General features: G+C 43.8%; 2 protein-coding genes across 2 annotated transcripts in view; both read right to left on the reverse strand.

The window, feature by feature from the left end:
- Nucleotides 1-979: 979 nt before the first annotated feature.
- Nucleotides 980-20,486, reverse strand: LOC106604349 (uncharacterized). Its single transcript, XM_014198888.3, has 20 exons — nucleotides 20,309-20,486; nucleotides 19,759-19,863; nucleotides 19,506-19,591; nucleotides 15,204-15,281; nucleotides 14,712-14,900; nucleotides 14,240-14,326; nucleotides 13,822-13,933; nucleotides 13,589-13,654; nucleotides 13,421-13,494; nucleotides 10,391-10,464; nucleotides 9,825-10,192; nucleotides 9,489-9,625; nucleotides 9,131-9,366; nucleotides 7,624-7,740; nucleotides 6,861-7,055; nucleotides 5,811-6,638; nucleotides 5,478-5,544; nucleotides 5,106-5,282; nucleotides 4,724-4,881; nucleotides 980-3,046 (listed from the first exon to the last, which is right to left on the reverse strand). Exons 1-20 carry the CDS (start codon nucleotides 20,352-20,354, stop codon nucleotides 2,974-2,976), a joined length of 3,273 nt encoding a protein of 1,090 aa, XP_014054363.3. The 5' UTR covers nucleotides 20,355-20,486; the 3' UTR covers nucleotides 980-2,973.
- Nucleotides 20,487-20,677: 191 nt separating this feature from the next.
- The window catches only part of LOC100196502 (cytoplasmic FMR1-interacting protein 2), a 53,740-nt gene continuing 46,762 nt past the window's right edge, over nucleotides 20,678-27,655 (reverse strand). The window contains exons 26-30 of the mRNA XM_082975082.1: nucleotides 25,104-25,176; nucleotides 24,879-24,973; nucleotides 23,648-23,886; nucleotides 23,286-23,433; nucleotides 20,678-22,943 (exon numbers count right to left, since the gene is read on the reverse strand). Of these exons, the coding sequence (XP_082831208.1) occupies nucleotides 22,776-22,943; nucleotides 23,286-23,433; nucleotides 23,648-23,886; nucleotides 24,879-24,973; nucleotides 25,104-25,176 (723 nt within the window). The 3' untranslated portion in view covers nucleotides 20,678-22,775. The remainder of the gene's footprint in view (nucleotides 22,944-23,285; nucleotides 23,434-23,647; nucleotides 23,887-24,878; nucleotides 24,974-25,103; nucleotides 25,177-27,655) is intronic.

Raw genomic sequence — 27,655 nt, forward strand, 5'->3', positions numbered from 1 at the left:
GCCAGTGTGAATTTACCAACACACCCCATTAAAACATGGGGAACATAAATAATGATATGCAACAATGTCTAGAATTAGAACAATATTCACTGACTTCCTAATATTTTGTACACCCTTTCCATGACAGACTGACCAGGTGAAAGCTAGGATCCTCTTATTGATGCCACTTCATATCAGTGTAGATGAAGGGGAGAACGCAGGTTAAAGAAGGATGATTAAGCCACGAGGGCTCCCGAGCGGCACAGCGGTCTAAGGTACTGCCTCTCAGTGCTAGAGGTGGCACTAGAGATCCTGGTTTGATTCCAGGGGTAGGATGACATTGTAAATAAGAACTTGTTTTTAACTGACTTGCCTAGTTAAATAAAATACAACATAAATGAGACATGGATTGTGTATGTGCCATTCAGAGGGTGAATGGGGAAGACCAAGTATTTAAGTGCCTTTGAATGGGGTATGGTAGTCGGTGCCAGGCGCACCAGTTTGAGTAAGTCAAGAACTGCAATGCTGCTGGTTTTTCACACAACAGTTTCCTGTGTGCATCAAGAATGGTCCACCACCCAAAGGACATCCATAAACTTCACAACTGTGGGAAGCACTGGAGTCAACCTGGGCCAGCATCCTGTGGAACGCTTTTGACACCCTGTAGTCTATGTCCCGAAGAATTGAAGCTGTTCTGAAGGCAAACATGGATGCAAGTCAATATTGCAAAGGTGTTCCTATTGTTTATACACTCAAGTGTATGTGCTCTTACTAGCAGGTACGCTGATTCGCACTAGTGTCAAATCAAACTAGCATAGGAGTCTAGAAGCCTGGGACGTTTAATACATTTCATTTCTTTGTTTAAAAAGTGTTAAAATAAATCATCATAAACAGGTCCCTGGCAGACAAGGGTAAGGTATAACAAAGTAATTTCAATAGGCTTGGTGTGGGATGATCCCACTGGGATCCCTTATTGAATACAACACACTCGGTACATCAATTCATTGAAAACATTAATTGAAAACAATACTCCCGCTTCTCTCAGAGTGAAGGAGAATTGCAAGCATTGAGTTTTATTTAGAAAAGAGTCAGTATTTTGGAAGTATGTAAAAAAAGAAATGATAATTGTAAAGTCAAAAAGAGAGAAGTTCCCTCCTCTGGAAAGAAAATGACCAAAAATGTTGATTACACACAAAAAAAGTAATGCTAAAATGATTCTAGCTGAAACATCTACAGTGCCTTCAGAAAGTATTCAGACCCCTTCACTTTTTCTACATTGTTACGTGACAGCCTTATTCTACAACTGATTAAATAAATGTTTTTCCTCAATCTACACACAATACACCATAATGACAAAACGAAAATAGGCAAAACATGTTTTGCTAATTTATTCAAGATAAAACTGATACTTTATTTACATAAGTATTCAGACCCTATGAGACTCTAAATTGAGCTCCGGTGCATCCTGTTTCCATTGATCATCCATGAGATGTTTCTACAACTTGATTAGAGTCCACCTGTGGTAAATTCTATTAATTGGACAGGATCTGGAAAGGCACACACATCTGTCTATACAAGGTCCCACAGTTGACAGTGCATGTCAGAGCAAAAACCAAGCCATGAGTTTCGAAGGAATTGTCCGTAGAGCTCCGAGACAGGATTGTGTCGAGGCACATCTGGAGAAGGGTACCAACACATTTCTAAAGCATTAAAAGGTCCAAGAACACAGTGGCCTCCATCATTCTTAAATGGAAGAAGTTCGGAACCACCAAGAATCTGAGAAAATGGGGGAGAAGGGCCTTGGTCAGGGAGGTGACCAAGAGCCCGATGGTCACTCTGACAGAGCTCCAGAGTTCCTCTGTGAAGATGGGAGAACCTTCCAGAAGGACAACCATCTCTGCAGCACTCCACCAATCAGGCCTTTAAGGTAGAGTGGCCAGACAGAAGCCACTCCTCCGTAAAAAGGCACATGACAGCACGCTTGGAGTTTGCCAAAAGGCACCTAAAGGACTCTCAGACCATGAGAAACAAGATTCTCTGGTCTGATTGAAACCAAGATCAAACTCTTTGGCCTGAATTGCAAGCATCACGTCTGGAGGAAACCTGGCAGCATCCCTACGGTGAATCACGGTGTTGGAAGCGTCATGCTGTGGAAATGTTTTTCAGCAGCAGGGACTGGGAGACTAGTCAGGATCAAGGGAAAGATAAACGGAGCAAAGTACAGAGAGATCCTTGATGAAAGGTCCAGAGCGCTCAGGACCTCAGACTGGTTCACCTTCCAATGGGACAACGACCCTAAGCACACAGCCAAGACAACGCAGGAGTGGCTTCGGGACAAGTCTCTGAATGTCCTTGAGTGACCCAGCCAGTGCCCGGACTTGAACCCGATCGAACATCTCTTGAGAGATATGAAAATAGCTGGGCAACGACCCTCCACCTGACAGAGCTTGAGAGGTTCTGCAGAGAAGAATTGGATAAACTCCCCAAATACAGGTGTGCCAAACTTGTAGCCTCATACCCAAGAAGACTTGAGGCTGTAATCGCTGCCCAAGGTGATTCAACAAAGTACTGAGTTAAGGGTCTGAATACTTATGTGAGTTTTTTTTATTTTTAAAAAGCTGTTTTTGCTTTGCCATTATGGGGTATTGTGTGTGTAGATTGAAAAAAAACCCCCAAAAAAACAAAACAATTGAATCCATTTTAGAATGAGGTAACATGAAAAAGTCAAAAGGTCTGACTTTCCAAATGCACTGTGTATTTGCATTATACAAAACTGTTACGCTGAACAAACAAAACATTTATTTAGTGCTTAATATGAATGCTTATGTAGCAAAAGAAAGACGACAGAGGCATGCTTCATGCTGAAACGGATATCATTCACACGTTGGTTCTGATGGCTCGATAGGATGGGAAAATAAAGGCATTTGTTTCCCCTAAAACATATACAGGGTTGCAAACACCAACATCCTCATGACTCAAAATGATTTGTCCTGTTCACTCAGGGCAGTTGGTGCCTTCTACTAGCATCTGGCCATTGTCGGTCTGTGTAACTTTCAACAGCGGTTTCCTGAAAGAGACAGGATTAGGGTTAGTTACAGCATTTTCCTTCGTGGAAAATTTCTGACGATCAAATGTCCTGTAGAGTTTTATCCAAATAGGCTATTTATCTGCAGTATCCATACATAATAAGCGATGTTCCCTCTAAGCTGTGCACATACGTGGCCGCGCTCCTCCTCCGAGGTTGAACTTCACTGAGTTCGCCCCACTAGTTTCCACTATATAGTTTTTTTCTGTGATCGAATCAACATTATATATCAGCCCCTTTTCAATGCAACAAACCAAAAATCTAACCCTGCAAGATTTAGTCTGTGGGTAGCACACGAGCGGTCTTAAAATCACCTGTGAGCGAATGAGCTTTTCAGATCAGAGCCGCACATTAGTTGATTTTCTTTGCTAGTTAGCAAATTATTAGGAGTTATATATAAGTATGTCAGCAATGGGGAGTTACTGCTTCCACAAAACGTGTAGGCTACATGTCAAGCTGTCTTTGAAAAGCCAGTCAGGTAAAAAGCTTCTGTCTTAATAAAAAGGGACAGTGTTGTATTTTGAGACAGGCTTGACTATGCAAATAAGCCCATATGCAGAGGGCTAGCCTACATTGTCTAATGCTCTGTATAGTAATAATAATTCATTCTATTTTGTAAAGTGGTTTCTTGCATCATACAACACAATACAATTTACAGTCACCTATTTGGCCCACGGTGTTACAGACCAAGTACAAAATAAATGTCAAGCCCTTCATAATGTAAAAATGTTTTATAAAGTCTCATGCAATGTAGGCCTGCATTCAACACCACATGTAGGCTATATCATAGAAATCAAAAGCTATTTCCATGTGAAAATGTTATGGGATTTGTTCCATTGGTTTTGTTGGAAGGCCTACATAATGCTCCAATACCCTATTGGCTACTGTCTAAAACTGTAAGGGTACAGCCTCAGAGTTCACTGTAAACCATGCAGGAAGTTGCACAAAATTCTCACAACGTTTAAGTTTCCGCTCAAAAAAGGGGCTCATTGCCCCCAAAATGTTGAGGAAACATTGGTAATAGGTAAGTCATGTAAAAATGGCACCATGTCCGTAAAACATAAATAATGTAAAAAAAGGTGGCAGGTGGTGGCAGTATATTTTAGATTTAAAAATGGCTTCTGAAGTTTGCAATTTCCACTTTGAAATTTCAGACTTGATGTATCAACCCTAAAAAGAATGTCGAATAATTATAATCCACATTACTCACATTTCCTGTTGCTGCAGGATTATTTTCCTGCTATAGCAACCTGGCTCAAATTAAGACCCTATATCTGTAGCTAGCTAGCCTGATTTACAATGTTAAATAGGCATTAGTGGACACTTCTGTCAGTTCTTGGGAGGTTCAACTAGAAAAAGCATTCATAAACTACATGAAGACTTCTCCCCTGTGCAAAAAACAGCTGTGTGTCACAGGTCGGGCCAAGTTGTTGTTGCAAGTCCACAATGAGAGGATTAACTCAAGGCAGAGTAGAGGTGATGCCATTGAAAGACAACTTGAACCAACCGCCATGCAGCCGATGTGATTGGATATTTTCTGCCGAACAATGTTTCCAAAAATGTTTGTGTGCCAGTTGATAGGTCTTAAAAAATGTATAATAATTTAAAAAAATAAAAATACTACAATTTTGTATTTTATTTTAAAAAGCTGTCAATTACCCGCTAAAGGAAATGCTGGTGTGTCTGAGAGGTGTGGCAGCAGGCTGCTGGTTCTCCTTGCTGTCCTGGTTGCTGAAGGCTTTGCTGGGGTCAACCCTGCGTTGGGGCTGGCCTCCCTTCTTCTGACGGGACACCTGGGCACGCAGCTTAGACAGCTCCTACACACACACACTTTACAATCATGTCTGACTGTAGTACACACAAAAAGCTTTCAGCAACCCCCAGTCCCTTAGTGGATTTAAAAGATGTGGATATTTGAAAACAAATGGTGAAACTCCTCCTCCACAATTTGGAGGCAACTAAAGTGTATTTGTTGCTATAATCATATTTTGTTAGGTTCAAACAATACAGCACATGCTTATATATAAATCAGCAAACTGACCTGTTTGAGGGAAATGTTCTCATCTTTGAGCTTCACCACGTATCTGATCTTCTGTTTCTGGTTCTGGTGGCCAAGCAGACGAGCGTAGGCGTCCGCTAGCCGTGTTAGCTCCTCCTGATTCGCCCCGTTCTCATTCAGTAGTGAGTCTCGCTCCGCAGAAAACTCATTCAGCTGCTCCTGCAGGGCCAAACCAATCGGAAGCAGAGATGGGGGAACATAGAATTTAAAAAACAGTGAATTGGGCCTGTGTTTAAGTCAATGACCCCTTCTACTCATACTACCTCTATGGGGGAATATAATTGAACATTGACAACACATAAGAAAACATAACTCAGATGAACTACATTTCCCACAACGCAGCAGTGGACTGACCTGGAAGGGCTTGACCTTGGCGTAGAGCTCCTCGTACTGTCTCCTCCAGTGTTCCGTCTCTGCATCACTGTGAGAGGAAAGGACAGAGTTAGAACAGTGTATTTAGAGCCTATCCTATTGTCTTATAATACCATTGTCTTCTACTTGATGATCTGGGTCCATATTCATAGTCTCAGAGTAGGGTGCTGATCCAGGATCAGTTCCCCGCCTGTCCATGCAATTGTATTTATTAATTCATCTAAAAGGGGAAACTGGGGAAGCAGCCTTAAGACAGTTCATTAATACAGGCCCTGCACTTCACAGCCCAGTCAGTCAGTCAGTGGTCCTCCTCACCTCTTGTCTTGAGTCTCCAGCAGCATTCTCTGGAAGTCTCTTCTCTGTTCCTCCATCTCCCAATAGAGAGTCACCTTCTCCTGGACCACCACATCCACCTGGCTCTGGAGAGAAACCTCCTGGACCACCACATCCACCTGGCTCTGGAGAGAAACCTCCTGGACCACCACATCCACCTGGCTCTGGAGAGAAACCTCCTGGACCACCACATCCACCTGGCTCTGGAGAGAAACCTCCTGGACCACCACATCCACCTGGCTCTGGAGAGAAACCTTCTCTTCCATCAGTTCTACCTGGTTCTGTTCCTCGGCCTTCTCCAGTTGGTTGTGTATTAGTTCTACCTGGTCCTGAAGGCCCTGTTTGTCTATTTCAAACACCACTACTGTTTTCAAATCATCCCTCTCTTTCTCTACCTCCTTCATGTGGTTCTCTAGAGATGGCAGATATTTCTTTACCTGGTCCTCCATCTTCTCCGGCTGGTTTTGAAGGCTCGGTTTCTCCACCTCCCCTACCAAGCACTGAAGAGCTAGCTTCCCCTCCTCTACCAGTCTCTCTCGTCCCCCCACCTCCTCTGACAACCCTTGCTTCAACTCTCTCCTCTGCATTTCCCCCTCTCCTTTCTCCTGCTCCAGTAGCCTCTGCACCTCCTCTTTAGTTTTCTTAAATAGCCTTTGAAGCTCCTCTTTCTCCTCTCTAGCTTGCTGGAGTAGCCTTTGCACCTCCTCTTTCTCCATCCTCTCCTCCTGCAGCTGTCTCTGCACCTCCTCCTCAGCCCTCTTCATTTCATCATCTCTCTGAGCTAGAAGTGTCTCTACCTCCAACAGAATTCTAGAGATGGGGGGAGAGAGAGAATGGAGAGGGGGGAGAGAGAGAATGGAGAGGGGGAGGGGGGAGTAGAGAGGGGAGAGATAATGGACAGGGGGGGGGAAGAGAGAATGGAGGGGGGGAATGAAGAGCGAATGAGTCAGAGTGGGGAGAGAGAGTCAGTCAAAATCCCATCAACATGCACATTCAATCACCAGATATTGAGAAGCCTTATGATGAGCTCACCTTGCATAGTCCTTTCTGGCTTTCTCCTGACCCTGCTGGTTAGCTAGATGTTTCTCCTGCTCCTCCTCCATCTCCTCCCTCAGCTTTTTCACCTCCTCCTGTTGATTCACTCTCTCCATCTGCTTAGTTACCCTCTCCACCTCCTTCTCCAGCGCTCTACTCCTCTCCTCTGCTCCCTTCAGGGCCTGTCTGGTGCTGGTGGAACAAAATACACATTTTTATGTCTTAAAGCCGATTTATGCTCGATCCGGAAATGCAGTGCGGAGGCTCTGTACGGAGGATGTGACAATTGTGGAGGCTCAGGAGGCCAAATCAAGTGCCGTACGGCAATACCGTGCGCCTCCCAAATTTTGTAACAATGCTGAGGGCTCTGTATAGCGCCGCATGATTGGTTGACAGTAGGTGGGGGTGGTATATCCTGTATAAACACAAACGCACTTCCTTGACAACTTCATTCACAACAGCTCAGCTCCACGAAGCACAAGAAGTATGACTGTCCTGAACGGTCCGTAAATGATGCACTGACACTGCAGATTCTGGATTGACCATACAAATCATCTTTACAGAGCCATGACTGCTAATACTTCACCCCAAAGTTAAAGGGACAGTTCACTTAACATCTGAAACTGCATTTTTTCATCTGTCAAAAGTAAACTTAGGTGAAACAAGAGTGAAACTTTTTTCCTTGTGAAAGGAGAGTGAAAGACAAACTGTCCCTTTAAGCACATTTGTATTGGACAACAGGGCAGGGTCAACTCCTTACCGCTCCAGTTCTGTGGCCATGTGTCCCATCTTGCTGAGGGAGGTAGTGTGTTCCTCCTGCAGCCTCCTCGTTTCAGCACAGTGCACCTTCTCCAGCGCCTCCACGTCACTGCTCCTCCTGGAAGGAGATGCAACGCACACCGTTGAAAGGAGCAGTTTGAGCAAAGGTGAGGTGCATTATCCCTAATCTTGATCATATAACAGGGCTCGACATTAACACTTGTCCGCTTGCCCGGGACAAGTAAATAAAAATTGTCGGGCAAGCAGAATATAGATTTAAGTTGTCCGAATGGAAAAGTAAAAAAAAAAAGAAAGAAAAAAAAAAAAAAAAAATCGCAGTATGAAACTTTTACGCCGATCAGAAATAGGATCAGATCGTCCTCTGGACGGATGTTCTAGTAACTGTTCTCCCTATTACTGCAGAGCGCATTAGAGTACAACTGTATTGTATCTTATTCAAATCACCAGGGCCGGTTGCTATGAGCTACGCCCAGGCATGAATTGTAAGCCTAGTAGGGAGCTGGCATCGGTGTTGAAGGTTTCTGATCAGTGATAGATGAACCAACAAACAGATGGCCTGTACCCCCTCCACGTATTAGCCCAGCCAGAGAATTACAGCGATTCAGTGAAACAAAATCCCATTGATTGATGAATCTATCACACAAGTCATGGGTGTTTGGTTGGGAGCAGGCTACTACACTAGTGAAGAGGAAAATAATCCACTCGTTGAGATGATCAAACTAGACTAAAGATGATAATGAGCATTCACCTCAGCGAACATTTTCTCAACCGAATTGTAATCAAATATCCAAAACGGAGGTTCAATGACAACCAAAATCTGACATTGATTGATTTAGTCAAGACGCTCCCCGTGGCCCAACGCTCCCCGTGGCCCAGTAAGCAACAAATGTGACAGCCTTCAACTGCATTAGCCGACTTCATTCCAATATTTTGATCATTCAGTGATAATCATTCCCACAGAATATTTTTGCCTTACAAGGTTATAGATAAGCATGTCTTAATTAGTCATCTTGCTTAGAAGTAGCCTACCATAGACATTTGATCCCTGATTAATTGAATGAGGCAATTATTTTATGAAGACAAAAAGTAATTGGTTGTAATTGTAATGTTGCAGTATTTTATAGTCTATGAAGGGTGGCCAACCATCTTCCAGGAGAGCCTTAAAGGGGCAGTGCTGTATTTTGAGAGACTTGAATATGCAAAGAAGCCAATAGGCAGAGTGAAGCCTAAATGTATGTCTGATTCTCTATGGTAGCAATAATAATGATAATAATGCACTTTATTTAGTGGCTAAAAAAGCCCTGCATAATGAGTAACTATTTGGGATAGAAGATCATTGATTGAGTCCAGTCTGACTGCAGCTAAACTCCACGACAACTCCAGTCAAGATACTTTAAAAAAAATTAAACACCATTTCAAAGCCGACAGAGCCTCTTTCATTCATTCTTTCTCTCAGTTTAGTTCTACTCCTCCCCCCCACTCCTCACCTGTCTAGCAGTGCTCTGGTCTCAGTCAGTTCCCTCTCCATCTCAGTCTTCTCCTGCTGGAAACTCTGTAAGGCCTCCTCTCTCCTCTTCTCCTCCTCCTCCCTCCTCTCTTCCTGCAACTCCAGAACCGACAGCTCAACTAGAGCCTCCTCCAACTCATCCTCCAACTGTTTCCTCTCGTCCTCGGTCTCCTCCCTAACTCTCTCCAGCACCGAGGCCAGGGAGGCTGCACGCTCCTGGGGAGAAAGAGAGACACAGAACCAGTAAGTAGTGGAGGTGAGTATTCCACTCTGCAGAGTCAGATGTAGGATTATAACGGGGGCCATATTGGAGCCAAGTCACCCCCAACACAACCAACCTTTTCCTTCTTCAGCTCCTCAGCCAGGGAGGTGTGCGTCTGCGCCAGCTGCTCCTGCACCTCCTTTTCACTCCTCCAGTTCTCCTGCAGGAGGCTCAGCTCTGCAGTCAGCTCCTCCACCTTCCCCTGGCCCCTATCTAAAGACAGATACACACAGACACTTGGTATAGAGCCCACACTGATAACAGCAACCTGGAGACATTTCTCCAAAACCCTGACTCTTCCTGATTCCTGATAAATCTGCTTACGATAAGTTCCCATTAGACCCATTCTTCCCATTAGTTTAGGGTATGTCAGTATTATAATTAGGGAGTAGGGCTATATGTATTTGTTTACTTCTCTCCTCCTCCAGGATTTTGCACTTCTCTCCCAGGTGAGCTGCTCTCTCATCCAGCTCCTCCACTGTCCTCCTCAGCACCTCCCTCAGACGCACTACCTCCGCATCCTGTTGCTGCACTGCACTCTGGGAGTCAGACACTTCCTGGTTGGCCCGCTGCATCTGTGTTACCATCTCTCCCAATGCCTTCTGGGAGGACGTCAGCTCCGCCTCTCGCCGCTCCAGAAGCTTCTCGGTCTCCTGCAAAGCATCCCGGGAAGCCTGCAGGTCCTGTTGACTTCTCTCTGACTCCTCCTCCTTCTGACGGAGAATGTTCTGAGAGATCCGCAGCTCCGCGGTGCACTGCTCCAGTTTCTGCTCAAGATGACTGAGAGAAAAGGACATGGCATGAGATCAAATGTTTTTGTTTTGCATGTCAACCAAGACAATTAGGAAACTTATGTCATCAATTTCAACGCAGAGAGACATATAAGAAGAGGTCGAGAGGACAGCATTCTTCACAAATAAAGCCATTCATTAAAATTATTCTAAAAGCAGTTCAGGGAAGAGATGTGCATTTGCTCACCCCAGTTTCTCGTGCTGAGACTCAGACATGCTGTTCTCCATCTCTGTCCTCTCACGAAGCTTCATACGCAGGTCCTAAGGAGACATAACAGCATGTTATAACAACCTCTAAATTATAATTTCCACTCCCGATGTAAGCACGATCATGGACTATTCAAGTAGTTTCTCCATACACATTTCTTCCTTCAGTAAACAGTATGGTGTTAGGACAGATACAGTTGAAGGCAGAGGTTTAAATACACCTTAGCCAAATACATTTAAACTCAGTTTCACAATTCCTGACATTTAATCCTAGTAAAAATTCCCTTTCTTAGGTCAGTTAGATTCACCACTTTATTTTAAGAATGTGAAATGTCAGAATAATAGTAGAGAGAATTATTTATTTCAGCTTTTATTTCTTTCATCACATTCCCTGTGGGTCAGAATATTCAATACACTCAATTAGTATTTGGTAGCATTGCCTGTAAATTGTTTCACTTGGGTCAAACGTTTCGGGTAGCCTTCCACAAGCTTCCCATAATAAGTTGGATGCATTTTGGCCCATTCCTCCTGACAGAGCTGCTGTAACTGAGTCAGGTTGATAGGCCTCCTTGCTCGCACACGCCTTTTCAGATCTGCCCACAAATGTTCTATGGGATTGAGGTCAGGGCTTTGTGATGGCCACTCCAATACCTTGACTTTGTTGTCCTTTAGCCATTTTGCCACAACTTTGGAAGTATGCTTGGGGTCATTGTCCATAAGGAAAACCTATTTGCGACCAAGCTTTAACTTCCTGACTGATGTTTTGAGATGTTGCTTCAATATATTCACATAATTTCCCTACCTCATGATGCCATCTATTTTGTGAAGTACACCAGACCCTCCTGCAGCAAAGCACCCCCACAACATGATGCTGCCACCCCCGTGCTTCACGGTTGGGATGGTGTTCTTCGGCTTGCAAGCCTCCCCCTTTTCCTCCAAACATAACAATGGTCAGTATGGCCAAACAGATCTATTTTGTTTCATCAGACCAGAGGACATTTCTCCAAGAAGCATGATCTTTGTCCCCAGGTGCAGTTGCAAACTGTAGTCTGGCTTTTTTATGGTGATTTTGGAGCAGTGGCTTCTTCCTTGCTGAGTGGCCTTTTAGGTTAAGTCGATATAGGACTCGTCTCACTGTGGATATAGATACTTTTGTACCCGTTTCCTCCAGCATCGTCACAAGGTCCTTTGCTGCTGTTCTGGGAATGATTGGCACTTTTCGCACCAAAGTACATTCATCTCTAGGAGACAGAACGCGTCTCCTTCCTGAGCTGTATGACGGCTGCGTGATTCCATGGTGTTTATACTTGCGTACTATTGTTTGTACAGATGAACGCGGTACCTTCAGGCATTTGGAAATTGCTCCCAAGGTTGAACCAGACTTGTGGAGGTCAAAAAAAAAAAATTCTGAGGTCTTGGCTGATTTCTTTTGATTTTCCCATGATGTCAAGCAAAGTTTGAAGGTACAGTGAGGGGAAAAAAGTATTTGATCCCCTGCTGATTTTGTACGTTTGCCCACTGACAAAGAAATGATCAGTCTATAATTTGAATGAACTGTCAATCTCCCTCGGCCTGGGGCTCCATGCAAGATCTCACCTCGTGGAGTTGCAATGATCATGAGAACGGTGAGGAATCAGCCCAGAACTACACGGGAGGATCTTGTCAATGATCAAGGCAGCTGGGACCATAGTCACCAAGAAAACAATTGGGAGCACACTACACCGTGAAGGACTGAAATCCTGCAGCGCCCGCAAGGTCCCCCTGCTCAAGAAAGCACATATACATGCCCGTCTGAAGTTTGCCAATGAACATCTGAATGATTCTGAGGACAACTGGGTAAAAGTGTTGTGGTCAGATGAGACCAAAAAATGGAGCCCTTTGGCATCAACTCAACTCGCCGTGTTTGGAGGAGGAATGCTGCCTATGACCCCAAGAACACCATCCCCACCGTCAAACATGGAGGTGGAAACATTATGCTTTGGGAGTGTTTTTCTGCTAAGGGGACAGGACAACTTCACCGCATCAAAGGGACGATGGACGGGGCCATGTAACGTCAAATCTTGGGTGAGAACCTCCTTCCCTCAGCCAGGGCATTGAAAATGGGTCGTGGATGGGTATTCCAGCATGACAATGACCCAAAACACACAGCCAAGGCAACAAAGGAGTGGCTCAAGAAGAAGCACATTAAGGTCCTGGAGTGGCCTAGCCAGTCTCCAGACCTTAATCCCATAGAAAATCTGTGGAGGGAGCTGAAGGTTCGAGTTGCCAAACGTCAGCCTCGAAACCTTAATGACATGGAGAAGATCTGCAAAGAGGAGTGGGACAAAATCCCTCCTGAGATGTGTGCAAACCTGGTGGCCAACTACAAGAAACATCTGACGTCTGTGATTGCCAACAAGGGTTTTGCCACCAAGTACTAAGTCATGTTTTGCAGAGGGGTCAAATACTTATTTCCCTCATTAAAATGCAAATCAATTTATAAAATGTTTGAATTTTTTGTTGTTGTTATTCTGTCTCTCACTGTTCAAATAAACCTACCATTAAAATTATAGACTGATCATTTCTTTGTCAGTTGGCAAAATTACAAAATCAGCAGGGGATCAAATACTTTTTCCCCTCTCACTGTAGGACTTGAAATACATCCACAGGTACACCTCCAATTGACTCAAATTATGTCAATTAGCCTATCAGAAGCTTCTAAAGCCATTACCTAATTTTCTGGAATTTTCCAAGCTGTTTAACACAGTGAACTTAGTGTATGTAAACTTCTGACCCACTGAATTTGTGATAGTGAATTAGAAGTGAAATAATCTGTCAAAAAAATTGTTGGAAAAATTACTTGTGTCATGCAAAGTAGATGTCCTAAATGACTTGCCAAAACTATAGTATGTTAACAAGAAATTTGTGGAGCGGTTGAAAAACAAGTTTTAATGACTCCAACCTAAGTGTATCTAAACTTCCGACTTCAACTGTAGATAGGATCAATAGATAGATGTTTCTTCCCTTGTACCTGGATGTGGTCGTTGGCTGTGTCCAGGTAACCCTGAAGAACATTGACTTCCTCTCTCAGCTCCTGGATCACAGCTGAGACAGGGATACAGAACACAGTTAGAATGATGCTATCTAATTATACAGAAAAGGATGGGAGAACGGACACACACAGAGACAAACTACTTACCTTGCAGTGTATCCATCTCATTCTCCAGCTCCTCGTTGTGGACTTTGGTGTCGTGGTGGAGGTCCTCTGAAAACGAAACATTACATTTCAAAAACATTTAAAAAAGATTTCTCAGAGGCGCAGCACTTCGAAGTAAACATTTTATAATTAAATGGGCCGTTTATAACGTTTAATTGATTGATAATAACTAGGCAGGTTAACGATGCTGTGTCAGTGAGGTCAGGTGGTCTCACCCAGGTCCTCGTTCCTCTCCCTCAGGGCAGTGAGTGTAGCTCTGGCAGCCTCCAGGTCTGTCTCCAGCAACTTCACCTGGTCCTCTGTACTGATCTGCAGGAAACTCAGCTCCTTATAGGACAACACAAATGTCACTCAACCATCCACACTGCTCAGACACTACACATGCAGGAAACACAGCCCCTGAACAAAAACACAATATCAGCACACAATTTGATTTAGAGTGAGATGTACGCAAGGCAAACACCACTATACAGACAGGATGGTGAATGGTGTGTGAACAGGGACACTTTCAGTAGCCAAACATTGCAGATAGAAATGCGATGAATAGAGCCGACGTAACTTATTCTACATAGCGTATTTCAATGTGAATATATGAAAACGCTGCGTACTACTGATGTGTCCCAGATGTCGTACCTTGTCCTTGACATCCAGTTTGTTTCTTGCCTCCATCAGCTCCATAGACATAGACTGGAATCTCTTCTTAGTAGTGTCTGCAGAAACCTAGAGGAACACAACGACAACACAGTCAGACATTTACAAAACAAGGTACAAACAGAAAATGTGAACATTTGTTATTGGACAAGCTAGGGTAGTACCTGATAGCAGGGTGGAAGTACTGTTTTGTCAACTAGACCCAGATGACACAAACTATAACCATAACAACCATTTTATACCTTTTTAACCCTGCAGCTAAAGACTTCTGCTTTAAGACCATTGGGCCGGTTTCCCAGACACAGATTAAGCCTAGTCCAAGACTAAAAATAATTCTTCATGGAGATTCTCCATTGAAATAGCTTTTATTCCAGGATTAGGCCAAATCAGTGGAAAAGCAGCCCACTGAGATGAGCATGCCAACTCTTGATTGTACCATCAAACACCACATGACCTTGTTCTTGAGGAACTCGTTAGTCTTCTTGAGCTCAGCCAGCTGTCTCTCCAGGGTGGTGAAGTTAGCTGCCAGACCAGTCTTCTCCCTGACCGCAGACAACAGCTTGGCCTCCAACTTCCTCAGCTCCTCCTCCAGGGTTACCAGGCGCCTGTCCTGCGCCCCGCGCTGCTGCACTAGGGAGCGGATCTACAGGAGGGAGGAGACGGTTAGTGTGTGCTAAAGCAGTGAATAAAACAAACTTAGGGAGGAGGCTTCTAATGTTAACATGCATGAAACCAAGGCTTTTACGGTTTGATCAGCTCCCTGGTGCAGCAGCGGTGGTGGTTAGTGTGTTAGATTGAAGAATGAAGGCATGCAGTAAGGTAGGTCACAGCTGCTGTGATAACTGAAACTTGGCCACATCAATGAAACTGGTAACACTGACAATGTAATGTAATGCGACAGACAAGACATATTTGCTCCTCAAACCAGTCTGTATAACTATACTACCTCTTTCTCCAGGAGTTTCTGCTGCTTCATCTGCATCGATGGGCCACTCTTGTCTTTCTTTGACATGGACCCGTCAACCTGGGTGAAGGAGGAACGGATGAATTCATCGCAAAGGAGAGCCATTGCATTAGGATTCAAGGGATAGTTCTGGATTTTGGCAATTAAGATTTTTATCCATCAGATGAACCCATGGATACCTTTTTTATGTCTTTGCATTGAAATTGAAGGAAGCTGCCAACTAGTGTTACTGCTAACTAGCATTAGCACAATGACTGGAAGTCTATGGGAACAGCAAGCATGCTAGACTTCCAGTCATTGTGCTAACACTAGTAAGCATTGGCTTCCTTCATACATACTGGACACAGACATAAAAATGGTATCCATGAGTTTCTGACTGGGGAAGTCGATAAAGGGCTTCATTGACAAAATCTCAAACTATCCCTTTAAAGCACCAGGGTGTATTCATTAGTCGGATTCCATTGCAAAAGATTTTGCAACACAAACTGTTTATACCAAACGAAAATCGTTTTGCAAGGAAAACTAGAATTGATCAAGTACAAATTCAGGTAGGTCCCTCCCTGTTTCATTATGTTTGCTTCCTCGAGTAAATTGTCTTATGTCACTGTAGAGCCACCAGCCCTGCTCAATATGCCTCAGCTAGCCCTTTTGTTCCCCCTCCCACACATGCGGTGATCTCACCTGGTTTAAATGGTGTCTCTAGAGACAAAACCTCTCTCATCGTCACTCAATGACTAGGTTTACCTCCACTGTACTCACATCCTACCATACCCTTGTCTGTACGTTATGCGTCTGTACGTCTTTTCTTCCGCGCCCAGAAACCTGCTCCTTTTACTCTCTGTTCTGAACGCACTAGATGACCAGTTCTTATAGCCTTTAGCCGTACCCTTATCCTACTCCTCCTCTGGTGATGTAGAGGTTAATCCAGGCCCTGTAGCGCCTAGCTCCACTCCCATTCCCCAGGCGCTCTCATTTGTTGACTTCTGAAACCGAAAAAGCCTTGGTTTCATGCATGTTAACATTAGAAGCCTCCTCCCTAAGTTTGTTTTATTCACTGCTTTAGCACACTCTGCCAACCCGGATGTCCTAGCCGTGTCTGAATCCTGGTTTAGGAAGGCCAGCAAAAATCCTGAAATTTCCATCCCTAACTATAACATTTTCCGACAAGATAGAACTGCCAAAGGGGGCGGAGTTGCCATCTACTGCAGAGATAGGCTGCAGAGTTCTGTCTTACTATCCAGGTCTGTGCCCAAACAATTCAAGCTTCTACTTCTAAAAATCCACCTTTCCAGAAACAAGTCTCTCACCGTTGCCACTTGTAATAGACCTCCCTCTGCCCCCAGCTGTGCCCTCAATACCATATGTGAATTGATTGCCCCCCCCCCCCAATCGCTCTTCAGAACTCATACTGTCAAGTGACCTAAACTGGGACATGCTTAACACCCCGGCCGTCCTACAATCTAAGCGAGATGCCCTCAATCTCACACAAATGATCAATGAACCTACCAGGAACAACCCCAAATCCGTAAACATGGGCACCCTCATAGATATCATCCTGACCAACCTGCCCTCTAAATACACCTCTGCTGTCTTCAACCAGGATCTCAGCGATCACTGCCTCATTGCCTGCGTCCGTAATGGGTCTGCGGTCAAACGACCACCCCTCATCAATGTCAAACGCTCCCTAAAACACTTCAGCGAGCAGGCCTTTCTAATCGACCTGGCCCAGGTATCCTGGAAGGATATTGACCTCATTCCATCAGTAGAGGATGCCTGGTTATTCTTTAAAAGTGCTTTCCTCCCCATTCAAATAAAATGTAGAACTAGGAACGGATATAGCCCTTGGTTCACTGCAGACCTGACTGCCCTTGACCAGCACAAAAACATCCTGTGGCGTACTGCATTAGTATCGAATAGCCCCCACGATATTCAACTTTTAAGGGAAGTTAGGAACCAATATACACAGGCAGTTCGGAAATCAAAGGCTAGCTTTTTCAAACAGAAATGTGCATCCTGTAGCACAAACTCCAAAAGGTTCTGGGACACTAAAGTCCATGGAGAATAAGAGCACCTCCTCCCAGCTGCCCACTGCACTGAGGCTAGGAAACAAACACTGTCACCACTGATAAATCCACGATAATTGAGAATTACAACAAGCATGTTTCTACAGCTGGCCATGCTTTCCACCTGGCTACCCCTACCCCGGTCAACAGCTCTGCACCCCCCACAGCAACTTGCCCAAGCCTCCCCAATTTCTCCTTCACCCAAATCCAGATAGCTGATGTTCTGAAAGAGTTGCAAAATCTGGAACCCTACAAATCAGCTGGGCTAGACAATCTGGACCCTCTCTTTCTAAAATTATCCACCGCAATTGTGGCAACCCCTATTACTAGCCTGTTCAACCGCTATTTCGTATTGTCTGAGATCTCTAAAGATTGGAAAGCTGCCACAGTCATCCCCCTCTTCAAAGGGGGAGACACTAGACCCAAATCTATCCTACCCTGCCTTTCGAAGGTCTTTGAAAGCCAAGATAACAAACAGATCACCGACCATTTCGAATCCCACCGTCCTTCTCATTGCAATCTGGTTTCCGAGCTAGTCATGGGTGCACCTCAGCCACGCTCAAGGTCCTAAACGATATCATAACCGCCATCGATAAAAGACAATACTGTGCAGCCGTATTCATCAACCTGGCCAAGGTTCTCGACTCTGTCAATCACCACATTCTTATCGGCAGACTCAACAGCCTTGCTTTCTCAAATGACTGCCTCGCCTGGTTCACCAACTACTTCTCAGACAGAGTTCGGTGTGTCAAATCAGAGGGCCTGTTGTCCGGACCTCTGGCAGTCTCTATGGAGGTGCCACAGGGTTCAATTCTCAGGCCGAGTCTTTTCTCTGTATACATCAATGATGTCGCTCTTGCTGCTGGTGATTCTCTGATCCACCTCTACGCAGACGACACCATTCTGTATACTTCTGGCCCTTCTTTAGACACAGTGTTAAGTAACCTCCAGACAAGCTTCAATGCCATACAACTCTTCTTCCGTGGCCTCCAACTGCTCTTGAATGCAAGTAAAACTAAATGCATGCTCTTCAACCGATCGCTGCTGACACCTGCCCGCCCCTCTAGCATCACTACTCTGGATGGTTCTGACTTAGAATATGTGGACAACTACAAATACCTAGGTGTCTGGTTAGACTGTAAACGTTCCTTCCAGACTCACATTAAGCATCTCCAATCCAAAATCGGCTTCCTATTTCGCAACAAAGCATCCTTCACTCATGCCGCCAAACATACCCTCGTAAAACTGACTATCCTACCGATCCTCGACTTTGGCGATGTCATTTACAAAATAGTCTCCAACACTCTACTCAGCAAATTGGGTGCAGTCTATCACAGTGCCATCCGTTTTGTCACCAAAGCCCCATATACTACCCACCACTGCGACCTGTATGCTCTTGTTGGCTGGCCCTCTCGTCATATTCGTCGCCAAACTCACTGGCTCCAGGTCATCTATAAGTCTTTGCTAGGTAAAGCTCCGCCTTATCTCAGCTCACTGGTCACCATAGCAGCACCCACCCGTAGCACACGCGCCAGCCGTTATATTTCACTGGTCACCCCCAAAGCCAATTCCTCCTTTGGCCGCCTTTCCTTCCAGTTCTCTGCTGCCAACGACTGGAACGAATTGCAAAAATCACTGAAGCTGGAGACACATATCTCCCTCACTAACTTTAAGCATCAGCTGTCAGAGCAGCTTACAGATCATTTCACCTGTACATAGCCCACCTGTAAATAGCCCATCCAACTACCTCATCCCCTTATTATGTATTTTTTTTGCTCCTTTGCACCCCCGTATCTCTACTTGCACATTAATATTCTGCACATCTATCACTCCAGTGTTTAATTTTAATTACTTCGCCACTACCGCCCATTTATTGCCTTACCTCCCTAATCTTACCTCATTTGCACACACAGTATATAGACTTTTCTACTGTGTTATTGACTCTACGTTTTTTTATTCCATGTGTAACTCTGTTTTTGTTGTTTGTGTCGCACTGCTTTGCTTTATCTTGGCCAGGTCGCAGTTGTAAATGAGAACTTGTTCTCAACTGGCCTACCTGGTTAAATAAATGTGAAATAAAAAAAACAGTAAAGGTTTTCCATTGCAAAACATTTTGCAACGGAATCCAACTAATGAATAGACCCCAGTACTTCAAGGTTATCTTGATGATGTGGCTGTGCCAACCAGGGACAATGTGATTATTATGTGAACACCAACTTACCAGACCATCCACAGACATGGTCCTACGCACAGCCACAGGTGACATGAACACATCTGTAGAAGGAGATGGTGGTAGGATGCTGGGACCTGAATTGGGAGGGAAGGGGAATTTTGGAAATTAGAATGGTGTAGAAAGTAAAAACACATCTAGGTTGAATGACAGTCTAATCATAGATGTTTAAATATAGATCTATTGTCAATAGTACGAGGTATTTTTTTGACTAAACCTTCAGTTGTTTGACAGTTAAACTCACCATCGCTGGCCTTGAGCAGTTTGAAGCGCTCTGACCGGCGGAAAGAAGCAGGTCCCTTCACCTCTCCTGGTTTCAGCTCGTAGGTGCCCGGTGCTGGGGCGCAGCCTGAACAAAACATGTTGAAAACAAGACTTAGCCTGCGTTTACACAGGTAGCCCAATTCCCATATTTTGCTAAAATTGTTTTAAAAAACTGATTGGTCAAAAGACAAATTAGTGAGAAAAATAGTAGAATTGGGCTGGCTGTCTAATTAGCTAGCTAACATGTCATGGCATGTAGCTAACGTAACCGACATGGATATTTTGCCCTTTGCTTGAATCTGAGTAAGGTTAGGCATTCCTAGACAGTCCTGCACAAGCTAGTTACCAAACCAACAATAAGTTAGCTAGCTAGTAAACAATGTTATACAAAATATTGTTGGACAGCTACGTTAGCTAGATCAGAGCTAACGTTATATTAACTGTTTAGCTAAAGCAACTAGGCAAAAGCAACACGTTAAGTTAGTTGGCTAGGTTCGCTCAATTAAATCAGTATCAATGCTTTAATTTACCGATATTTTCATTAAATCGCTTCACTGGAGCTCTTGAAAAAGACATGGCTTAGATTTGGAAGAAATAGTTCACTAGAAAATCGGTAGCTACAGTTTAAGTTATAGCTAGCCACGATGAGTGCCAAAGCAGTGCTCCAAATTCAAAACAACAACACAAACCGTGCCCCTGTTGAAATTTCAAAACTACTTACGTCATAACCAATCGGAAAAGAGACGACACATACTTAACCAATCAGGGCAGAGGAAATGAGACTTCCGCCAGCGCCCACTGGCCCCTCCTTCTCCTCATGATCGCTGTGGCTATATTCAAATGAATTTACAGTATTTTTTCAATTACAATGTACACCGTCATACATGATTCTTAATAAATTTTCAGTTAGACATTTATTTAATGGAAATACAACAATTTAATTTCCTTTTGCAGGACAATTCGTTGTACATCTTTATATTCTTATTTTCTAATTTTTGTATTTCAAAACATGATCACTTGTACAACAATATCATGAACAAAAACCTAATGTCACAAATGTATCCGTAATGACAATACATCGCTTTTCTTTTCATGCTGAAAGGTTCGAAAATGATGCATTGCTAACTTTTACTTATCAACATATTCACCCATTCAATGAACAATAAAGGTGTAGTTGTGTGAATAAATAAAACAAAAAGGACCATTGGAACAATAAAAAAATAAACGGAAAGGGGAAACTGAAAATGTGGTTGCTCCTTAATTGATGTAACAATCATTTTCCTTCATAAGAATAAAAAACTGGGATTTTTTTTGTTGTTGATAACACTGCTTAAGCTAAAGGGAAAAAAAGTAAAACAATAGTCCCTTTCTCCATCTCTGGTGTGTAATTCGTACCTAAACTGGAAAAAGGCAACTACTTGATTCCTTTATTTCTTCTATAGGAGGGAATGAACTCTACAGTAGTTAGCTTGGTCCCATTCACTCTCTGAACAAATCTAATACAGTCACATCATCCTGGCCTCTTTTTTATTTTACAATCAAGAAGTATTTCTAATGTTTTATTACAGAAAAAAAACTAAAATAAAACACATTAGCGCAGATGTCAATAATTTGTAAAATGATAAACAATAACACTATTAAGCGCACATACAGAATATAAAACGTTTCAAACTGACAAGACAGTAGGTGAGGTTTCTCATCAGTAGAGTCAAGTTATACCGAGGATGAAAAATGTAATTATCAATAATTAAAAACAATAACAATTACAACTCTAAACTTCTCTTTTTAGTTCAACAGTGAAATTTACAATGGAGAACGGAACAGAATAAAAATATACTCAGAGGCTAAAACCCCCAAAATATGGGTAAAAATAAATAAAAGCAACTCAGAAATGCAGTCAAGTGTCCTTGTTATGCAGTCAAGTGTCCTTGTTGTGAAACAGCAGGGTTGTTTGAGAAGTGAGGTGTGGTTAACTACTCCTATGACACTGGTTTACTATGCTTGGGTATGTCCAGGGAGATGTGGGCTGCATCCAAATGGAACCCTATTCTCTATATAGTGCATTACTTTTGACCAGAGCCCTGTAGGCGCTGGTCAAAAGTAGTGCACTATATAGGGAATAGGGTGCCATTTGGGGCACTCATGTGTTAGCTTCTGGGATTCATTCATTCATTTGTTAACTTGGGCGATGATCATATCATGGATGTTATGGGGGGAAATTACACTGATGACATTGGTGTTATTAAGTATCATCGTAATACTTCGCACCCGTGTGGACTTCAATAAGCAATTCAATAAATGGCCATTAGGTTTGCTTTCGTATGTAATCTACGAAATAATAATCTCAGGTTATAGGTCATTTCAGAATCTGATTATTTGTATGCGTTGAGGTTTTGGAGATTATTCCAGCATATCTATCATCTTTTATGTAGGTTGATTGTTGTTGCTTACTAAATGGTTTCTCAGAGATATCTGATAGACTTGATTGTGACTAGAGGGGAAGCAGAGTGGTACTGCAGATCTGTAACCACTCAGGATTGGCAGTTGTGTGTTACTGAGGCCATCCATGTGACATATAGCTCTAGGGACAGGAGAAGGCATGCTGGGTGTGAGAGTCACATAGGTTGAGAACAGAAAAACGAACATCTGAAAACACCCACAACTCTAAAACTAGACTGTGGTTTTGGGCCAAACATATTCAGAGTTCAGAAAACTCAGTTTGAGATTTAGACTTTTTAATGGGCGCCATGTTGCCACCAAAAGTTCCTAGACAGTTGCATTTTAGAATGCAAACTGGAATGTCATTAGTATGGAATATTTGGTGTCAAAATGGTGTACAGTCAGACAGAACTCTGGAATCCTAAGGCTCTGAGAGTCTGAGTACAAGGCCAAAGAAAGGCAGAGTGTGTGGTGATGATTTGGGTTGGTGTGTGTATTTGTACTGTGTGTGTGCGCGTGGGACATGTGTGGCTTGTGTGTGTAGCATGTGTGTTCTTCTCAGCATGTTGTGGCCAGGGACTGGTGTATAGGTGGCTGGAAGCAGCGGACATGCTCCACGGTGGAACTATCCGTCTCCACAGCCTTCATGTACTTGTTAAGGATGGCAAAGATCTCATTGTTCAGGATCTGGTACTTCCTGATCCGATCAGCCATCTTCTTCAGCGGCTGTGGAGAGAGAGATAGAGATAGAGATAGAGAGAGAGAAAGGGAGGGAGGGAGGGATAGCGAGAGAGAGGGAGGGAGGGTTTGAATCATATGACAGAATTAAAACCACAGACCAGGATTGTAGTAGCCAAGAACTTGCCACAAAGATGGTGAGCTTCCTCTCCTCATATCAATCTTTCTCGTTTAAAAAAATCCGCTCCAGCCATTACCACGAGCCCTTCCTCCCCAATTAAGGTGCCACCACCTCCTGTGCCCTAAATCCCATCTTATTTCTGTGCTAGCATGCTGGTTAACCTCTTATAGAAGTGTGTAGATGTGTGCGTAGCGTCAGTATGTACCCACCACGTTCTTGATGATCTCATCCTTGCCATCCTGCCTCTGCACCTTGAGCAGGTGGTAGCAGAAGTCAAACAGGTCGAAGCGGCGCTGCTGACCCAACAGCACGATGATGGAGCAGCCTGCCCAGTTCAGCCCGTCACCAAAACACTGCCTGCAGAGGACACGCACAGGTACGGCTTGCTGTTACTAACTTAGTAAGTACTTTGTATTTGTAGAAAACACTTTACAAATCAAGCTTGATTGATGGGTTTATCTACTACTGTATATCTGCAGTAAAGTCTTTGGTGCCCTGAGAGGACTACAGTAACTAAATTGTTACTGTGTGTGAGTGTGTGTACACTGCCATGCCCCCTACAGTAACTCACTCGGCGGTGAACTCATGAGTGCCGACGGGGATGCAGTAAACAAACTGCATGGCACTCCAGAGGCGGTGGAACTCCATACACTCGTCCACGTGCATCACGCCGTTGGTGGGGGGCGGGCCTCGCCACACGGCGTCCTGTAGGAAACTACGGATCCTCGTAAGGATCACCTCGAACATGGACAGGCCACAACAAAGACGCTCCTTGGTCAACAGATCCCCCTCACGGGCTATAGCTATTTGCTGAAAAAGAGGAAGGAAGGAGAACATTAGGAGAGGAAGGAAGGAAGGAAGGAAGGAAGGAAGGAAGGAAGGAAGGAAGGAAGGAAGGAAGGAAGGAAGGAAGGAAGGAAGGAAGGAAGGAAGGAAGGAAGGAAGGAAGGAAGGAAGGAAGGAAGGAGAACATTAGGAGAGGAAGGAAGGAAGGAGAACATTAGGAGAGGAAGGAAGAAAGGAGAACATTAGGAGAGGAAGGAAGAAAGGAGAACATTAGGAGAGGAAGGAAGAAAGGAGAACATTAGGAGAGGAAGGAAGAAAGGAGAACATTAGGAGAGGAAGGAAGAAAGGAGAACATTAGGAGAGGAAGGAAGAAAGGAGAACATTAGGAGAGGAAGGAAGAAAGGAGAACATTAGGAGAGGAAGGAAGGAAGGAGAACATTAGGAGAGGAAGGAAGGAAGGAGAACATTAGGAGAGGAAGGAAGAAAGGAGAACATTAGGAGAGGAAGGAAGAAAGGAGAACATTAGGAGAGGAAGGAAGAAAGGAGAACATTAGGAGAGGAAGGAAGAAAGGAGAACATTAGGAGAGGAAGGAAGAAAGGAGAACATTAGGAGAGGAAGGAAGAAAGGAGACATTAGCAGAGGAAGGAAGGAAGGAGACATTAGCAGAGGAAGGAAGAAAGGAGAACAGGGAGTGAGGAGGAGCAGATCAAATAAGAAAAGTAATTGTCTTGGAACTTTGGTGCCAATATGGCTGCCCTTTCAAATTCTGCCTTTTCAAAAAAAGATTTCTGAAACTGTCTAATGGCTGTGGGTCAGGACAGAGAGCCAGGTGATGAGGTATGGATGGTGATGACAAGAAGGTAGAGTAGAGAGCCAGGTGATGAGGTATGGATGGTGATGACAAGAAGGTAGAGTAGAGAGCCAGGTGCTGAGGTATGGATGGTGATGACAAGAAGGTAGAGTAGAGAGCCAGGTGATGAGGTATGGATGGTGATGACAAGCAGGTAGAGCTCACCTGAGGGGTCCCCAGCCTCTCAATGAGGGGCACCAGATGGAGTGGAGCATACTTAGCCTCCAGCCTCTTCATCCTGACTTCCAGACGCTCCCCCTCTACACAAACAAACAAACCTTACTACACCAATCACATCAGACAGATATGCATAACAATATTGACTGCCTTATCCCACCCATCCACCATGATCTCAATCAGGATCCACACGCCTGGACCTGTATCACATACCTTTGATGTAGACCCTGGGGAGGATGTTCTGGAAGGGGGCTGCATGAAGCAGGTCACACACCTCCTCCTGGGACTGTGGTTAACACACACACAGAGGGAGAGACAGGAAAAGACCGAGAGAGAGGCAGAGAGAGGTAACATTGAACACCAGCCAACATCTCTCCTGGACACATCTACACTACATGGGGTGGTTAGTGGTGATGGGAGGGAGGTGTTGAGAACTCATTAGTAAGGAGTGGAGTCAGAGGTACATAAGCTGTGAGAATGTTTGTATAAGTGAGAGAACAGTAGGCTAGAACAGTTATGATGAGATAACCCTAGGCAGGTGTACGACTCATGCACTAAGTACAGTACATTACACTGGTCTGACGTGTCATTGGTCTGATCTAACCTCTGGTCACCCCCCCCCCCCCAGTCGCACTACTGGCTACTGTCACTCAGGTCTGGCTAACCAATAGGCATGACTGGAATATGGGATCAGCAAACGACAAGAGATCCAGATCAGGAAAGCTCCACTAAAACACTATGGAAGACAGAATGATCTGCATGCAGTGATCCGCCAGTACAAACACCCCCCACCCACCCACCAAACCCACCCCCACACACACCCCCTGAGGCAGTCAGAGGGACAGACAGACAGACAGACAGACAGACAGACAGACAGACAGACAGACAGACGCAGACAGACAGACAGACAGACAGACAGACAGACAGACAGACAGACAGACAGACAGACGACCGACCAGAGGGTATGAGGGTGTAAAGTGACAGTCAGGCGTTGAGAGAGAAGTCAGTGTTGACAGAGAGTATAGAGGCAGAAGTGAAGTCAACTTCAGCACATAAACTCAGCAAAAAAAGAAACGCCCCTTTTTCAGGACCCTGTCTTTCAAAGATAATACTTAAAAATCCAAATATCTTCACAGATCTTCATTGTAAAGGTTTAACCACTGTTTCCCATGCTTGTTCAATGAACCATAAACAATTAATGAACATGCACCTGTGGAACGGTCGTTAACCTCTCTAGGGTAGGGGGCAGTATTTGCACGGCCGGATAAAAAACGTACCCGATTTAATCTGGTTATTACTACTGCCCAGAAACTAGAATATGCGTATAATTGTTTGATTTGGATAGAAAACACCCTAAAGTTTCTAAAACTGTTTGAATGGTGTCTGTGAGTATAACAGAACTCACATGGCAGGCAAAAACCTGAGAAGATTCCAAACAGGAAGTGCCCTCTCTGACCATTTTTTTGCCTTCTACACTCTCTTTATTGAAAACTGAGGATCTCTGATGTAACGTGACACTTCCTACGGCTCCCATAGGCTCTGAGGGCGCCAGAACGTTGAATGATGACTTTGCAGGCCATGGCTGAAAAACAGTAGCGCATTTGGTAAGTGGTCGATCAGAGAACAATGAGACTGGTGCGCGTGTGCACGTGAAGAGTCCATTTTAGATTTTTAGTCTTTGAACGAAAACAGGGTTTCCCGGTCGGAATATTGTTGCTTTTTGACGAGAAAAATCGCATAGAAATTGATTTTAAACAGCGGTTGACATGCTTCGAAGTACGGTAATGGAATATTTAGATTTTTTTTGTCACGATATGCGCCATGCGCGTCACCCTTCGTTACCCTTCGGATAGTGTCTTGAACGCACGAACAAAACAGAGGATATTTGAACATAACTATGGATTATTTTGAACCAAACCAACATTTGTTATTGAAGTAGAACTCCTGGGAGTGCATTCTGATGAAGAACAGCAAAGGTAATCCAATTTTTCTTATAGTAAATCTGAGTTTGGTTAGTGCCAAACTTGGTGGGTGTCAAAATAGCTAGCCCGTGATGGCGAGCTATCTACTCAGAATATTGCAAAATGTGCTTTTGCCAAAAAGCTATTTTAAAATCGGACATAGCGATTGCATAAAGGAGTTCTGTATCTATAATTCTTAAATTAATTGTTATGTTTTTTGTGAACGTTTATCGTGAGTAATTTAGTAAATTCACCGGAAGTTTGCGGTGGGTATGCTAGTTCTGAACGTCACATGCTAATGTAAAAAACTGTTTTTTGATAGAAATTTGAACTTGATTGAACAAAACATGCATGTATTGTATAACATAATGTCCTAGGAGTGTCATCTGATGAAGATCATCAAAGGTTAGTGCTGCATTTAGCTGTGGTTTGGGTTTATGTGACATTATATGCTAGCTTGAAAAATGGGTGTCTGATTATTTCTGGCTGGGTACTCTGCTGACATAATCTAATGTTTTGCTTTCGTTGTAAAGCCTTTTTGAAATCGGACAGTGTGGTTAGATTAACGAGAGTCTTGTCTTTAAAATGGTGTAAAATAGTCATATGTTTGAGAAATTGAAGTAATAGCATTTCTAAGGTACTGTAATATCGCGCCACGGGATTCCACTGGCTGTTGAGTAGGTGGAACGATTTGTCCCACATACCCTAGAGAGGTTAAGACACTAACAGCGTACAGACGGTAGGCAATTAAGGTCACACTTATGAAAACTTAGGACACTAAAGAGGTCTTTCTACTGACTCTGA

The sequence above is a fragment of the Salmo salar genome, chromosome 05 (genome assembly GCF_965601325.2).
Source record: "Salmo salar chromosome 05, fSalSal1, whole genome shotgun sequence".
Lineage (NCBI taxonomy): Eukaryota > Metazoa > Chordata > Actinopteri > Salmoniformes > Salmonidae > Salmo > Salmo salar.